This window comes from Lepisma saccharinum, chromosome 4, assembly GCF_977018435.1.
Source record: "Lepisma saccharinum chromosome 4, izLepSacc3.1, whole genome shotgun sequence".
In the NCBI taxonomy this organism is placed as follows: Eukaryota; Metazoa; Arthropoda; class Insecta; order Zygentoma; family Lepismatidae; genus Lepisma; species Lepisma saccharinum.
Genome location: NC_139232.1, coordinates 74,411,860 through 74,430,556, shown reverse-complemented (window position 1 = coordinate 74,430,556; position 18,697 = coordinate 74,411,860). Strand labels below are relative to the sequence as shown.

The window sequence follows — 18,697 nt, the reverse complement described above, 5'->3', positions numbered from 1 at the left end:
GCACCCCCTAGGGCAGGGGGTGGGAAAGGGGTGACATGCAAAAATAATCGAAAACGACCGATGTTAGTGTGGAATCCAGTTTTCGGGGCCGCTAAGATGAATAGTTACACTCCCAATGCCGTTTAATTTATTTATTCTTGTTCCTGGAGGTGGAACTAAAAATGTTGTTCATAAATTGTTGTTAAAATTTATATTATAGTGAATTTGCAAAAGATATTAGTTTATAATTTGTATACTGTACTTATGCTTTTAAATAGCTGTAAATAAAATTAGTTACATTTAACGCTATAGTTAGAATTCATTAAACACCTGGGCAATGCTGGGTAATCAGCTAGTTTCGGCATAATTTGCCACACCCAGTGGCGGCGATAAGGGGGGGCAAGGGGGCAGTTGCCCCACTCCCACAATTTGCTAATTTTTTTCCCCCACACTATGCTAAATCTTATGTATAAAGGGAAAATAAACTGTCCTTGCCCCCCAAATTTGGAACCCAATCGCCGATACTGGTCACACCCCAGGATATATGCCCTGTTCCCATCACTTTTACAAGTTTTGTGATCTGACATTCCCATATTCACCTAACTTTTATCACAATCATCATATTTCTTTTATTCCGAAAATATGCTAGTCAATATTACCACAAGCATTATCTTTGCTAAAAGTTTCAGGTACAATGTTATATAAATACCATACTGTACTAAAACAATAATGAATTGATGAATATTATGATTACATTTGAATATTTTATCGATTCTCTCACTCTAAATGCAAATATCTGATGAATTATTTATCTATTATATATAAATTTGAGTTCTACTTCCATTTTTCTTGGGGAGTCGTAGGAGTAAAATGTCACCTTATGAAACAGCTATTTGTTATGTAAAGTAGGAATGGGACCGATTAATTAGCATTCTACCAATATCAGGCGATATAAGTACGTATATTGGTGAATTGGTAAATAAATAAAATTGCTGTTAATTTTACTTGTTTAATATTTCTATATATAGCTGTTATTTAATATAAAATTCTACCATTTTCTTATTTTTATGGCCAGAAAGGTATAATTCATTTACACTGGTTTGTAAACTAGATGTCCAAATTTGCTGTTTAATTTTGTACAGCAAAATATATTGCATTCACCTGGTTACACATATTAATTAAGGTGGTTACTTCTCCAAACAAGATCTTCATAGATCATTTGCAGCTTTATATTGGTTCAGCAGAATATTGGATGTTGGTAAATTTCATATTGGTACTTTACTGGTATTGTCCTGCCAGGCTTTGGGCTAGGGCTATGGGAAGTTGTAGGGATGCATGCTGGTTCAAGTCTCCTTGGGGAAGCATATAAACTTTTCTACTGAAATTTTGGCTAGTGTATGGAACTGGTGGCCATCCACCATTGTGAGGAAATTTAGGATGACAGATGAGTAGTGTAACTTGGTCATGGAAACCTACAACAATGACTTGGGGTTCATCATGCTGACCACACATCATCCTGTAACTGGTTGAATGATCGCCAGCCGACCTCTGCTGAGGCATGGGAGGGTGAAGCCGGCAGCTGGTAGGTAGGCCCTGGCCCTCAAGAGTTTTTGCACCAAGGGTTATTACTTTATTGGTATTAGTAAAAAATTCATATTGGTTCATCCTAAAATAAGAGCCATGGTGGTCTAGTTGGTAGGGCAACTGACTGCCATGAGGGAGACCCAGGTTCGATTCCCGGGGTGGATAATTAATCTAAGGTTGGAATTTTTCTGGAAAAAGTAGCTCTAGGGCTCACCCAGCCTCGAATCAATGGGTACCTGAGGGTAAAGGTGGCTGGAGTGTGGTGATGATCACATCATCTCCAAAATAACAGAGATCGAGAATGTGGGGGGGCTATCCCCACATCCCCTAAATGTACCCTCATGGCACAGTGCTCATATGCACGGGGAACTTTAACTATCTTACCATCCTAAAATATAGCAAATGGACTAGTAATAGTTATTCAACACAAATAATTTTTTTTATCTTAAATTACCTTTAGGTTGAAAACTAAAGATGTAGGGGTTTACGTATATTGATTCACCATTGTCTGATACTGTTCCTGTAGAAATGCAGGAGTGCACATGTGATAACACTCACCTCATAGTATGACAAAAATCCCCTTGCTCTTGTAAATTCCCCTGCTTCTCCTCCTCCATATGTGGGAGCATTCAGGCCATGGTTCAAGTTGTCTGCCAAGCTGAATGACTGCCCATACATTGGCATTCCCATCACTATCTTCTTTGGATCTGCTCCTTCACGAATCCAATAATTAATGGAGAAATTCTATATGCAATGAGAAAACCCTGTAGTCAATGATGAGCAAAACCATTACACAAAATGTACAAAGGAAAACATTTCTTAAAATTAGGGTTAATCTGATACTGGTAGACATGGTGGGTCATGGATAGGAAAATACAATTGAATTTGTTTTCGAAAATCTTCCCTTGTCGACCTCCATGGAGTAGTAGTTAGAACAGTATGCTACGATGCCAGGGGCCCTAGGTTTGAATCCCGGCCTGTAAATGGATGTTCTTTGCGAGTGTCCCTTCATCAATTTCATAACTCATCATCATCGTCACAATTACCAAAAAGTGACAGAAAAGTGATGCTAAGTAACAAAAATCAAATCAAATCAAAATCTTCCAAGGTGCAATTTTGAATCATCAAAATGTTACATATGTATATTTAAAGATGGGAGTTAACATAGAATTACCCCTGAGTGTGATTAAAAAAATAAATGTTTCAGTTAATTGTAATATAGTGATGACAATAATAATAGTCAGGGCAAACTAATGAAGTAAAAAAATTACTTAAAATACATTATAAAGGAGTCCTCCCTACAGGATGATATATGTTGCAAATGAATATAACATGATCCTGCAGATGTTGCAATTATACTGAATATCTCCAACAACATAAGCAAGTAGCAAAAATCATACTCAGGAACTTACTATGCAATATTGATTAATATATCAGCAGACCTCTTCCTAGAAATATAACCATAGGCTTATTTTGGAATCTGATCCATATAAACTGTACTAGGACTACTCGGTTATAACTGACAAAACAACACACGCAACAGGATGGAGTGACCAAAGACTCTACACCATAGATTTAGAAAAACTCTTAGGAGTTCCAGAAAGTTGTGATTCTGAGCATCTGTGCACAATGTGAAGTTTTTTTTTGGCTATAGATCTGTAAATTTCTATATGCTGTGTATCAGTTTATATATGCATCAAATGGTGTAATAACAACTGTAATCAAGGGGTCCCAGATTCGATCCCTATGAAGGCATTTTAAACTGTAACTTCAGTCTTGAATAGCTTCTCTGAACATAAAGTGGCCTGTGCTACGCTAGGGTGTATACGCGTATATATCTACAAACACATTTGTGCAATATGATGAAATATTTTTAGAACTGTAAAGTGTATTTTAGTCCTCCACCATGGCTGTGTGGTCTAAGGCATCATGTTTTGGGCTCTGGCAATGGTATGCACACAGGTTAGAGTCTCCTGGGGAAAGCATAACAACTTTTTCATGAGATTTTGGTCTGTGTATGGGACCAATGGCCACCCACCTTCATGAGGAAATTGGGGAGCTACGAATGAGTAGCATAACCTGGTCATGGAAACCTACAATGATGACAGGAGGTTAGTCATGCTGACCACATGTCATCCCGTAACTGGTTGGTTGGATGACCTCTCACCTTGGCAGGTGGTAGTGAGGCTGGCAGTTGATAGGTAGGCCCAGGCAGGCGGTTGCACCATGGGTTAAAAAAAAGTGTATTTTATGTATGGAATATTTTTATATCAGGTATTAGGTGATAGACACAGCCTTGGAATGCAACAACATATGATATCTGTCTCTGCTGGATGTCCTTGTGTTTTTGCCACCATATGCCACCGTGCCTATCACCTATTGTCTAATGTAACAATATTCCAAACTTTTTGTGAGGAGTGTATATTTCATGTAATATTAGCTATGTTTTTTGTAAAATCTACCTAAGTAGAGCCAAAACACAAACATGCATGTTGAGTCAAATAAAGGAAATAAAAATAATTTAATACATGCATTTCTGGTTAAGTAAATACTATACAACTGAAATATTCTAATAAATTTTACACAAGATTTATGCCTTGTGGTGAAAAATACATTTTCATTCACTATTGATTGTAACAGAAACAACATATTCTTCCCTTAACCCTCCGTTGGTATCAGTGGTGAAGCGTAATCTTAAGAAGGCAAGCAATGCAGTACTCCGAAAAAAGGGCAGGGGGGGGTTAATAAATTATACAGTCCATTGCTCCAGTTTTTCTAGGAAAGAAAGGGCATTTTAAATAATAATAATAATAATAATAATAATAATAATAATATATCCCTAACTCCTCTCTCAACGGCCATGCTTCTTAGTTCAACACATGGTCTTGGTCACATTCTTGACATAATAAAATACTTTATATTACCTACAGTTTACTGTACACAGTTTGAAATATCCATGTTTGTTTTGCTAAATTCACAACACACCAAACAAAAGAGAACACTCACTTCAACCACTCGTTCCTCCCACACAAATGAAAAATGTTCCGAAAAGCTCTGACAGAAAAGTGATACCAACCTCGTTGTAAAAATTAATGTTCACGGGAGAGTAAAAGAACTGACTTGAAACTTAAAGGTAATTAAGCTTTGGAATAATAGGTCATTACAACAGAGAAGAAAATGTACCAGTTCTTTTTTTTAATAATGTATCACATTAATAAAAATAGTATTTTGAGTTTGATAGCATTTACGACTTGACGTTTTTGCTATTTGTGGGTCTCAGAAGAGAGTTTCATTGCTCTCTTTACACAAGTTTTGTCGAAAAAACACCGTTTTGTTGAATTTGTTTGTATGGAAAGTAACAATAAATATCATGTAAATTATTTGGTAGTTGTCAACACTGGCATAATTTGAGATGATTGAGGCATGAGGCAGACAACAGCCAGCTGTTCTGCAGATTCCAGCACTCTCCAGTGCTGGGGACACCATGTTTGTCTTAACCCCTGAATGTCGACATTATTGACACATTTTACAAATCGTGAAACTTAAAGTAATACTTTAAAGTTTATCTACATGGAATTTGGAACAGTTATAATGATTAAATAATTCTGTGTCTATAATAAAGCAAATATTCATCTTTGAGGTCATGTTAACACTTATATGCTTTCTGCTATTAGTGTCTGCTTTCTGCTTGGCTCGGCTGTTTTAGAGAGAAGCCGAAAAGCTCTGAAAAGCAGAGCTTTTATTAGTGGTTTGGGGACCGTGCCTTCACCAGCATCTATCCTTCACCATATGATACTTCAGGAGTGTTAGTTTCCCGTGCAGTAACTGCAAGCAGAAAGTTTGCTGCTTGCCAATGGGCTGCTGAGGGCGTTTGCCGCCATAAAATTTCGTGAAATCGAGTGTGTTTGAAACTAAATAAGCCACTCAACATTGAGTACATTAAATAATATTTTAATACTGCAAGCAGTGCTTGCATTGCTTCTACTATATCTTCACCACGGGTAGGTATATGTGTGAGTGCAGCACTCACCCTGAGATATAATTGTCAGTTTTTCAGGCCCAGATAATGATATCACTTTCTGGTCTTGTGTAGCTATATTTTGAAATGTCTATGACCAGATGACGCTAGTTATAGGTTGTGGCATTGTTCTCTATCTGTGCAGACATGTCATTTTCATGGCAGTCCGTGTTTTGTGAGCACTGCGCTCACACGTATACCAACCACGTAACCATTTTTTTCACACATATTTTCACTGAATTTGTGTTGTTCATTCTGTTTTGATTCTTCGGTAATTATTTTATTTGACTTAATTCACTTATTACTGTCATTATTTCCGACTAAATGAACTTTGAAACCTGATTTTCGTTACGAATGAACAACGGCAGTTCCGAGCATTGCTTGCTGAACAGAGGGATGACAAAAAGAGAAGACCTGGGCAGGGTGTTTGATTCTCAGGGCACACATGATAATGTTGTTGAGGAGTTATTGATAAGTGAAAATGATAGCAACACTGATGAAACTCCCTGTGAAGATGAGCCTATTTTTACGTGTTCTTTTCCCTCAATATTTTGGGCAGAATGAAACTACGAAGTTGAATGTACATATCTCTCATCAACATGTAATAAATTATTGAATTTATTACTAATATTGTGAAAATTAGTTAACATCAAAAGTAAATTCCAAATAAAATTATAAAAATTGTTGTGTATTCTGTGATAAATTGTCTCTCAGATTAGGTATTCAGTAATATTGCAATAAAAGAATGTAATTTTGTTATTATGTAATAAATAGGATACATAAACTATTTTTAATGTGATAAATGTAAAACAGTGTTAGAAAAAATGCCAAAAAATGCCACACTCACACGTATACCAACCACATTACTCTGAAATACGTATACCAACGGAGGGTTAAACAGCTGGTGGAATTTCACAAACTTCTTGTTCACATCATAAACCAAGCAGAGTTGAAAGAATAAACCTGTACTATGATTTGTTGAATCAGTTCGCAAGGTGTCTAACGTTAGATTGGTATTAACATATTTTATGGTGGATAAAAGGAAGGAGGGCCACAAGGGCCAAATAACAAGTAAAAGAGGAAAGAGGAAACAATCACTGGACAGAGGAAAAATTCAAATTTTCACGGCTGCGAGCCACTACTTCAGGTGTAAAAGCGTAGTTAAGAGAGGTGACGGAAACGATAGTGCAACCTGCAGGGTTGCGAGGTCAAAAACTTTCAGGCAAAGGGTGATATACTTTTACGGTGGTATACTTGATAATAGCAATACATATCTACTGTGAGAACTGTAGCCAATTGTTAATAATATGCATATTGTATGGGTTTCTGTTTCTTTTCTTGTATTCTGCACTAATTTACTAACATACATTACGAAACAATAAGAAATTTAAACCTTACAATTACTGACTCTCTACTTACTGCATTAAAAGTAGCATCAAAGTCTTCAGGATGCTCGTACATTGGTGCTACATGACCTGTTCTTTTATCCCATTGACCATGGTAATCATAGGTCATTACAGCAATCCAGTCAAGGTATTTTGACAGTGTAGGTACGTCATATCCTAGCAGAAAATGAAATGATAATATTAGTAAGGAATATATACAATATATATTTAAAGCCATAATAATTTAGGGTCTAGCTTTGGGGCTTAACCTAGAAAGTAGCTTCCACTGCTAAGAAAAATATGCTTCAAAATAGCCACAAGATAAAACAAAAAATAAAATATTTGAAATGTGGTAAAAATACTAGAAATACAGAAAATATTAGACAGCATAACTTGGGCTAACAGTTATAACTAAAATTATATATTATGGAGAATAGCAATCCCATGTTGCACAATATGTAATTAAAATTCTTCAAGGAAATTAACTTTTCAATTATACCAAAACTACTTTACACTGAAGTAGATGAAAGTGGTGTAATACAATGCCCATACTAAGTGGCATCTCGTGGCCTCAAATTTGGCCAGTGCTCATTTTTTAAAGAATTTAAAATATAAAGACAATTCACATGAATTACAAAATATAGGTATTTTTCTTCTTCTAGACTACAAAACTGGACTTATTTTTTTGAAAGAATTTAAAATGTAATGACAATTCACATGAATTACAAAAGAAACCAGTATTGCTGTGAAACATACCTTTCTACGAGCATCATACATTTGAGAAACTAATTTATCTTTTAGTTTGTACTGCTCTAATGCATCTAATATACATTGGGATATCCCTGATGCAGATCTGCCAGTCAGTTGCACAAAACCATGAAAATGCTCTACTACTTGCGAACACTGAACAAAACGAATCACAATAACCAATTGTGTCTTATTGGAAATGTTGCTGGTTTCATCTGCTTGTACAGACACAAACATTGCTTTGTTTACATCTTCCTGGAGGGCCTCACTCTAAACCTGGTACATACAGTCTAACAAAACAACTCATTTTGCATCACGGCTGATGTGTATTTATTTACTTTGGATTCCTTTAAATGTTCATGCAAACTGTTAAATAGCTTAGCAATTTCATTTACTAAATCTAGTAAGATGCGTCCGTTTAAAGATTCTTCTCTTTCATTATGTCCTCGTAGAGCAAGTTCATGTTGACCACAGAATTTTAAGCCATCGATAATTCTATTTAATATATGCCTATTTTTCCGGACTAATTCATTGTCTTGTAATTGACAGCCTATATCCTTCATCAATTTGTGTTCGAACATCCACCTTTCCAAACAAACTCAATTTTAACGAGTTTCCAATGTGTGAAGAACTAGTTTCATGTGACTTAATTCTCTCAGAAAGATGTTTGAGATCACTTATACCATGAACTAGGAGTGTGTGGGACAGAATTTTTTGGGTCGGGATGAGAAATTTTTAAAATCACGATATTCAGGATGGAAAAAAATTGCAATTTCCCGACAGTCGGGAAATTTTTGAGACAGGAAATGTTCGAAATTTTCTGAACCTCTAATAATCTCGAGTTCTACATGTCATTTTCACTTTAAGTGATTGTTTTTTAATTTCTGGTAAAAAAACCTTACCATTTCCAGTGCAGAAAACGTCCTGAATTAACAACTTTTTAAAATGACCATTCGGTATTACCTGACTGTTCGGGATCCCAAAAAGTCAAGAAGTGATTTACCAAAGTCGGGATCGGGATGGGTATTTTTTTTACTCGATCGTGACTTTTCGGGATCCTGCACACCCCTACCACAAACTGTCGATGAAGCATCACCACCAAACAAAAGGCAATTAAAACAAAAGAGAGTTTTCTTGATCTTGCTAGCTGTCAACCATGGTTTTTCCTGTTGTACCAGTCTGGATTGAAAGAGCGTGATTTGTGTTTTTGTATTATTGTAACACTCGGATGGTCAGGACCTAATTGTTTAACAACAAGTTTTTCTTGGTCACAACATCTGAAATGGTGTTGCCAACAAGAAATCCACTTTGTTCATAGCGAATAAAAGTCACCACAACACTACAGTACAACATGCGAGATCGAACGTAACACGACGGAACTAGCCCCAAATCAGCACTCAAATCCATTGCACTCTCCCCTTCTCTCTCTGCTAGCATGTGACCTTCACTGTAGCGTAGGGCACGTTTTCCTTTGCGACAAGCTCCAGAGACTGACATCAATGCCGCTAGGAGCGCTGTCATATCCATTGCATCAGATGAACTTACGTGGGTAAAAATCGCCTTTTAAAAGATTGTGCGATAGTTATGCATTATGGTGATTGATAATTACGTCAATACATCAGTTTCTCTTTAGGGGCTAAGCCCTGGAAGCCACAAGGGACGAGACGCCACTGTCCATACTCAAAGTATATATGTGTGTGTTTGTGTGTACAACAAAGTGAATCTTTTGAAGTAAATCTTTTATTGTATGAAGCCATTGGAAGCTAATGTTGTCAATGAATACTTCATTTCATAATTTCAAAATCATGGTTAAGTAAAGAAAACATTAAGGAATTCACCTGCATCAACAACAACTTTGCTTGGTGACACAGCTGAAGTGAGCAGAAAATTCTTTGGCTTGAATGCTTCCCGCAACTCTCTCACAAATGCTGCAAATGCTGGTTTATCTGACTCAGGACCTTTGTTACAATCAACCTGAAAATGTTAAGATTATTAACAATATATATATTTTCATGGTTTCCTTCTAATGTGATATGTAATAGCAAATCACATGTGTGAAAGAAATAAATTAACTACCAACTTTAACAGAAACAATTATATTTAACTTTGAAAACTATGTAATCCACTTTAATTATTTTCCCACCTGTTTGGAAATCTTAGAGAGTTTCAAAACTATGTTAATATCATTTCAAATGCTCTAGAATTTCTAGAAAACATATATAACCTTGATACAAACTACACAGAAATTGAAACACTATGCTTCACAAACCTATTGTTAGCATCATCAGTGTGTGAAGGATTCACACAATATGAAGGCAAATGGCGATTCCCAAGAAACGTATTCCATCACCTGATGTGAATCCATTAGTCCCGGACGATGCAAACAAGAAGTGAATGAAACTGTTCTAATTTGAAGATTAAATGCAAATAGAGGAATATAATAACAAAGTATATGTAACCATTGTTATAACTGTATCTTTAATCAAACTAAAAATAAATGCCTGATGAAGGTAGCGTGTGTTCTCCTGAAACGTCACAACGAAAAACTGTGTTTTTTTCATGTTTGTAATAACCCAGTGGCGTGCACTGAGGAGTAGCTAGTCTAGCAGAGATAGATCAATCAATCTCACATCTCGAATTATATTCAAATCACAATATTTATTCTTGTTAAAGCCACAGTTCATATGCAACACTTTCTTTTCCACGCGCTTCTCGTCCATCGGTCTGATCTGCGGGCAAAGCTGGCTGGATACCCTAGCTCGCTCTTCTTCCGCCTGACCAGTTTCCAGGTAGAAACAGCCGGCCGAAGGAAAAGGAAGATTTCTACCTCTACCTCCCTTGCCCCTCGCCTCCTGCTGCAATGGTTGAAAGCCCAGGCTTTCAGGTCCCCCAGTCTATCTCCTATAGGACAGATAGGGGATTGGTTTCTCATATATTTTTTTGTAAATCCTCTAAAGAACTCAAGGTAAAATTTTCTGCAGTACTTATGTTCTCTATATTTACACAACCTTTTACATGTTGTACAATATGTATGTATAATATGGGATGTAGTTTTATTATTTATGCAATGGGAACGTGTTAGGTGCAGACAATAATGTTATGCTGTCTTTCTTTTTTCTTTTTTTTTTTCAAATATGGAACATATAATGATTAAATTACAAATGTGTGCTCAGGCTCTCTCTCTTTCGTTTTAGTAGTTTTTTATTTAAATATACTAATCTTGGCCTCTAACAGTCATAAATACGGATGTATTTATTTGGGCAAGAGAACGTGCTTTCACATTGTTGTTGTTTTGGTTTATTTTACTTCGCTTTTCTGCCACATTTGGTTATCGCGAAAATGAGGATGAGTGATGATATGATGAAATTGATGAAGGGACCTCATATGAACAATCCAGGCCAGGATTCGAACCCGTGATGAGTGTGCATTCTTGTCCTATGTGTTGCAGTGAATAATGAAATAATTTGGAATGAAAAATGTATCTCAGAACTCAAAAAGTCAAATGAATATCATTGAAGAAACTACAAAAAAGTGTGTTGTGTTTTGTTACCTATTTTGTTTCTGTGCACAAAGTGCACTTAAAACACCAAATCAACCAACTGTGGGGGAGTGATTATCACAGCGCGTTACAACACCAGGAGTTCCGAGTTCGAACCCAGACCAAGGCATTAATTTTATCATATCATCTTCGCAATTAAGCAAATGTGACAAAAAAAGCGATGCAAAGGAACAAAAATTAAATCAAATCATTGATTGATTGCATGATTTGGTTTATTTTACTTTGCTTTTCCACCACTTTTGGTACGATAAAATTGATAAAGGGACACACACAAAGAATATCCATGGCCAAGCCGAGATCTGAACCCAGGATCTCTGGCTTAGAGTAAAATCAAATCGTTTTTTATTTTTGAATGTGGGTGGGGTTACGTGCACTTTTTTTGGTACTCATTCATCATTTTGCAATCTTTTCCTGTTATTGACATTCTTCTTTTTTTAGGAATACTGGGCCCTAAAGGGGGAAGGGGTGTGACCCATACCAACACCCCCTCCCCCTTGAGCACGCCACTGACTGCTACCCCAAGTGTAGACGTCACCGCTCGTCACTGTAATAACCGTAGACTACAAGAGAAATAATTCTACAATGCAAGCAAGGCATACATACAAGAAAAATTAAGAAACTATATGTGCAGACTTGAATATAATTACCTGCCAACATTTAGGATATTCCCAATCTAAATCCAAACCATCGAAATTGTTATTTTCTAGAAATTCTATAACATGAGTTATAAAGCGTGATCTTGCTCCTGCGTTGTTTACAAGACGACTGTATTTGTCCCCTGCAGAATCATTCCAACCACCAATGGCTAATAATACTTTAATTCCTTTTTGTTTAAAAGCAGTCACTCTTTCATAGAATTCTAAAAGAGAACAAACAAAATGTAAAAAATAGTAAATGCTACAAAAGTTTATCAAGATCAATGTGGAGACATTCCATTTCTCTGGTACACAGCACACATATTAGTTCAACACTTGAAGATAAAGAGTATAACATCTCACACAACTCAAACAATGAATGTAGAATGCAGAATGTCTTTATAAATGTAAAAAGGAAAAATGCATTATCTAAAACATGTTAAGAGCAATTCATTTAAATGTATTAATAAGAAATACTGAATATAATATATAACTTAAAATATGGTGATCTGATGCCCTATATAAATTTCTAATTAAAATTGCAGCCAGAGCATAAAATATTAATATAAAACTAAGCATAAATCTCTAGTTATGTGTGGTTTACAAATCCTTTACTAATTTCAACATTTTGGATCCATTGCCAGATCCTTCTTCAGGGACGTCCAGAAATCACATTAAGAATAAAAACATAATAAAAAGTAGTTAAAAGGATAAAAAAAAATTGGATCTTAAGAAATGCAATAATAGTACCTAGTGTGCCATACCAAATTTTATAACAGTTACGTAATAATTAAAACTCACTGTTGTCATAATCAGCCCATGTGTCGTGAGGTTTGATGATAAGTTGGTCTCCATTCAACACAGCAAATCCATATACAATATGAGTGCATAAGTCAGCATCAATATCACTTGGTAAATATTTTCCATTTCCTTGCCTGTAAGAGGAATTGCCAACTTAAGATTGCCAATAAGATTATATAGTTCAATTCAGGTTCAATTCTCAGTAGAGGCACATTGATTGCACAGTGGTTTCGATCACACTTTAAACTGTAGGTTCAGTCCCAATTTGCCTATCTGAGCATAAAGTGGACTTAAAGAAACAAATCCATATTAGTAATGCAAAATCAGTTTACAAAATATTGTGTGAACTACGTCTACCTGTAGAAATGTTAATATTCAATACTAAAAATTAATTAATTTAGCTCTTTTGTTTTATTTGATTCTCTTAAGTTACAAAACAATTTCTGTATTGGTTTTTCATAGACTAATTTTGATGACGTTACTAATTTTAACACTTAATGTAACTAAAATTGTAGCATTGTATTATAAATTCCAATGTCATTTATATTTGTAGAAAGTAAGTAAGAGACCAGGTTTGTATGGATGGATGGAATAAAATGCTGGCTATGACAAGCACTTCATGAAAAATCTGCATCGTCCCCTTAATTCCATAACTGGTGCATGATCCAGGGGAACAATACATTTATCCAAAGGGACAAACAACATTTTTCCAGGAGGGGACAAAACATTTTTCCACAGGGGGACAATCAACATTTTTCCAGGGGAGACAAAACACTTTGTCAGGCAGAGCAATGCTTTATTTTGAATTATTTGAAAAGGGAACAACATTTACTTTGCTTCCCAAAGCATAATGGACAGAATGAAAATTTTCACCAATTGTTTTCAATCCAACTTGTTCTCCAAGAGGTACAGTGGAACCCCAATTTAATGTTTTTGCATTTTTCAATTTCCTGCATTATTCAATCCTCAAGGTCCCAACATGGTACACTCAAATTAAGGGACTGCATGTTATAAAACATTCATCTATTTTACATTTTCCCTCATTTTAAGATTTTTCACCTTGGTACCCTGAAAAATGTAAAATTGAGTTTTCACTGTAGTTAGTCTGTTCACTATTTGTAAAGAAGGATAACATTTGTGGTAAAGAGGAGAAAAATTTGCACAAAATTTTTGGTATTATGCAATATAATGTGACATGTGATTACTCACCTGTACCAAGCCCAGTTTGTAAAATAACACACAACTTTGAAACCCGTATCAGGTCGGGTGGGTGCTGTAGGTTTTATGGTAGGCTTCACTGTTGGGGTGGATGTTGCATCCACTGTAGTTGATGGGGTCTGTGTTGGGCGTTGCGAAGAAACTGGCTTCCATGTACTAGAAGGTGCCTCAATCTCAATAGTAGATGTAGACGTTCCTACTGGCTGAGGTTTCTCAGGTTGTTGAGTAGCTAAAGAATAAATTTGAGTTAAATATTTATGAGTTTCCAGGTAGAGTAGGTGACTACAGAGAAAATATTAGAAATATCTACAGCAGAATCAAAGTAGCAATTTGATACAAGTGGATACATCTAGGGGTAACAGTTACTTACATAGAAACTAAACTTCAAGGTGGAACAGGTGAAGGGACAAGGCCTGCCAAGCAGCTTTTCCATTGGTAAAGCATAGTAAGTGCATCAAGTCAAATCACCACTGTTTTCTCAGGGCTTCCCCGATGGTGCAGTGGTAGCATCGTTGCCTTGTAATCAAGGGGTCCCGGTTTCGATACCTGGTGGAGGCACATAGTGGTTCGGATCCCACTTTAAACTGTAGGTCCAGTCCTGATTAGCCTTATTGTGCATAAAGTGGACTTAAAACACCAACTCAAACCAAACCAAATAACTGTTTTCTGGCTGTTGAGGCTAGAGTCAGTTACTATTGCTTTCAAGTAGCTTTCCAATTGTCCTCCTGATGCTAAGTCAACTCTGAAATTTTGGAGCTCCTACTGGAGATCGAACCCAGGAACTCTCACACCAAAGGTAAGAGCAATAACCATTTGTCTATGTAGATGCTCAGTTATTTATATAGATTTATATATTAAGTTTCATACAATATGTTATGTATATCAAAGTTCTCCAGCAAAATATAATGGAAAGGTAAGCTACAGTTTCTTTGGAAGTAATTGCAACCGAGTTACTTCTAAGTAAATGAAACTTAGTTGCTTCCTGAAATAGTAGGGCCCAAGTCCTTTTGTTTTATTGCGATTTCATACAAATGCAATTTTTATATGGTTCAATTTCGATTTACGTCTGTTAACACATACTGCGGAGTTTTAGAGATTACTTAAGATTTTGTTCAATATATGCTTTCGCAGTTAGGTTAGGCAGGTTAGGTTTGGTTCTCTTAGCATTAAAATATAGTCCCTAAATGCATTCTACTAAGGTTCTGATTTACTTCTACATTCATTCCCACTAGTCTACAATACTTACTGTCGCTTGTCAACTGAGAATACCTTGTCCATGGGAAGCGTGCATGCTTGCGTAAGGTATTTTTTAAGTTTCCTTTTTCAACATAAATCACTTTTTTCGAATCCAAACAATGCTCATTACTTTAAGGAAGGTTCAAATTTCATGTGACAATGATATCCAAAATTCTTCAATAATTAGTCTTTCTGCTAGGAGAATTTGAAAAAAAAACATAAAACAATCGGAACCATTACCAATATTAGTGCTGTAGTACTGAAACAGAGTGTGAAAAAATATTTGCTTTAGTTCAATCCAATCATTCCTTCAGATAAATAGTGATACAATCAGATTTTAAAATACCATAGTCTATATGAATTTAATTTTGATTTCCTTTCTATCTATGACATCATATAAGTGGACCTTCCTGACAACATAGTTGTAATGATATTGCATTTTTGCCGACTTTGAATAATTCTTTTTTGGGTAGGGCAAAATTGGCATTAACAATAGTTTATATACAAATACATAATAATACTCCTTGGAAATTTGGGGCAGGCAGAAAGTGTCTCCCCCACCCCCTCCTATAATTTGTATCGATGCTTGTGTTCAAGAGGTTCCAGGTACAATCCCCAGTAGATTCCATATTGGTTTTCCACTTTAAACTGCAGGTCAAGTCCCAATTAGTCTGTCTATGCATAAAGTAGACTTTAAAAAATGCAAAACTTCACTACACAAGTAACTTTTGTGTATAAATTACTACAGGAAATTGGAGTAACACTTTAAAAAAGAGGCAATTACAATACACTGTTACCAATGCATTCTTGTAAGAATGATGTGTTTGTACAATAAATACTTACGTTTAGGATGTACTGGCTTTTGATCATGGTCTCTTGTAAGAACCGACTTAATGGCATTCATTAATGGGTAGTTTCCATCCCCACATCTATTAGTGAAGTCATCCAAATCAAGAGCCCAGACCATACCCCCTCCAAGATTCATATTTCTGATATATTCTGACTAGAACAAAGAGTACATATGTTGTTAGATATGAAAACACAAGTCAAGAACTAAGTAAATACATTTTTTCAATCAGTCCCGTCACCCCCACAAAAATTCCACCTTCTTGAATGATTTCACAAACAATCTGATCATAATTTATCATGTATAATACTTAAATTAAGTCATCTAAAATCTGAATTTTTAATAAAATATCAAACTATATTTTCCACCTGTCAAATTCATTTTATTACTTATCAGAATAAATCAAAGTTTTTAAATATTTTAAGAACATGCACACTGAAGCAGAGGTGCAACCACGAATTTTTGTCTGGGGAGGGGCAAGTACCAGGATAAACATACCAATAATAATAATAATTTTAATAATAATAATACTAAAGTGAAAAAAGGTAAAGTTCTCCTCTGTGCATAGCACCATGCCATGAATGCATATAAGGGGTGTGGGGGTAATGCCCCACACTTTCTTGATCCGGTCGTGAGTGGGGGTGATGTGATCAGCATCACGCCTCTGACTGCCTTTACCCCCCAGGGTTTCCCCCAGGTACCCATGGTATTCGATACTGGCTGGGTGCCGGGGCCGCTTCCATCGTTAGAAAAGTTCCCGGATTTGAACCGGCCGGGGATCGAACCCAGGACCTTTAGCATGGTAGTCAGACACATTACCAACTGAGCCACCGTGGCCACTAATAATAATAACGCTAAAAATAATAATATTAATAATAATAATATTATTATAACATTATTATTATTATTGATTTACTTTATTTTACTTCGCTTTTTGTGCCACTTTTGGCTAATTTGCGAAGATGGGGATGAGTGATCATATGATGAAAATGATGAATGGACACTCACAAACATCCATGCGCAAACTGGGATTCGAACCTGGGACCAACATTATTATTATTATATTATTATTATTATTATTAGTAGTAGTAGTAGTAGTAGTAGTAGTAGTTTGTATCAAATACCTTATTACCCTTGTAAATTATGCAAAAAGAGGTAGAAGTTGGTGCTAAAGCATTTGTGTTCGAACAAACGACTTGAATTATTTTTTCAACACGTTCAATTTCACATTAATAATGGAAAACAAGCACACAAACTACTTTTGAAAGACAGAAAATGCATTCCAAATAATTATAATTCTTCTTTACATTAACATGTATAACTTTCATGCATGATACATGTTTCACAAATATGCAACATGAACACTAAATTGTGTACGTATTCAAAGTTTCTTTAATACATATTATATACAACATATATTATTTATATCCATTACACATCCAATGCATCCATCTCACAATAAACCAACAGTAAAAATTACATAAAATGTCTCTCAAATATGCACGATCCCTTTCCTGAAAACAATTGTTCATGCATTTAAAACAAAAACAATTAAGACAACTTTTATTTTTCTGTCTGGAAATTTAGAATGCATTACAGAGGACAAAGAGCTTGCAAACAAAGCGAACAAGAAAATTTTTGGATCCACTGTTTTTGCAGGCTGTGATCAATATTGATTTAATAGCGAACTTTTGTGCCTCCCCGATGGTGAAGTGGTAACATCGTCACCTTGTGATCAAGGGGTCCCAGGTACGATACCCGGTGGAGATACATGGCACAGTGGTTCGGATACCAATTTAAACTGCAGGTCCTGTCCTGATTAGACTTTCTGTGCATAAAGTGGACTTAAAACTAAAATCAATCAATCAATCTTAAAACTTATTTTCATTTAGATTGTTTGGTGTCCAGGGCCCAGGGCCGACTCCCGCTGCTCCCTAGCTATGGTTCTGAACTTGATAAGACTAAGAAAAGCAGGCACTGTGAATGAAGGGTGCAAGAAAATTTTACGAAAAGTATTTTTATTTGCATAAAATTTGAAGTTGTGGGTGGTAATTGCCCCCTGCAGGTACACTTGTCTGTCAATGTTTGCCCCCCTAGAACTCATTTCAGTCCAAGGTTGGGGGGGGGGGCAATGCCTCCCCTACCTCCCCCCTCTCTGTGGTTGCGCCACTGCACTGGAGATAGGACAGATTAGTTCTCTATTGATGCATCATTGTAACAGTTGATAGGTAAAATTATCAATAATTTTACTGGTAAGGTAAAGTTTCCTGTGCATATAGCACCCTGCCATGAACTGACATTTTATTATTCTTATGAATATAACCATATAATTCATATGTTCCCGTTTTGTAACATTTGTAATTTTGTATCGGATTGTTAGAATATCAGTTACAATGTCAGTAAATTTTATATTGGTACTTTATCGATATCTGCAAATTTCACATCTGTCCATCCCTCATACACACACCACACATGTACTGATACTGTTAACAATACCATACAGTTTTGGTTCGAAATGGAAAACATTGAGGACCTGAAGGTTTCCCTAATCTTATCTAGTGAATAATTCTGATAGATTGTGTGTCATAAAAGAAAGCAGCTCATTTAGAAATTTATTTTTCAAATCCCCATTACACGAATTCTCTTTTATATTCGTAAAGTCCATCATAAAATAGAATTGTGCACTCA

At 35.8% G+C, this 18,697-nt stretch overlaps 1 protein-coding gene across 1 annotated transcript in view; it reads right to left on the bottom strand.

Moving 5' to 3' along the window:
- The window catches only part of LOC145986585 (putative chitinase 10), a 159,233-nt gene that overhangs the window by 29,652 nt on the left and 110,884 nt on the right, over positions 1 to 18,697 (bottom strand). The window contains exons 28-34 of the mRNA XM_083120757.1: positions 16,006 to 16,165; positions 13,918 to 14,155; positions 12,709 to 12,842; positions 11,920 to 12,131; positions 9,552 to 9,687; positions 7,001 to 7,143; positions 2,122 to 2,307 (exon numbers count right to left, since the gene is read on the bottom strand). Of these exons, the coding sequence (XP_082976883.1) occupies positions 2,122 to 2,307; positions 7,001 to 7,143; positions 9,552 to 9,687; positions 11,920 to 12,131; positions 12,709 to 12,842; positions 13,918 to 14,155; positions 16,006 to 16,165 (1,209 nt within the window). The remainder of the gene's footprint in view (positions 1 to 2,121; positions 2,308 to 7,000; positions 7,144 to 9,551; positions 9,688 to 11,919; positions 12,132 to 12,708; positions 12,843 to 13,917; positions 14,156 to 16,005; positions 16,166 to 18,697) is intronic.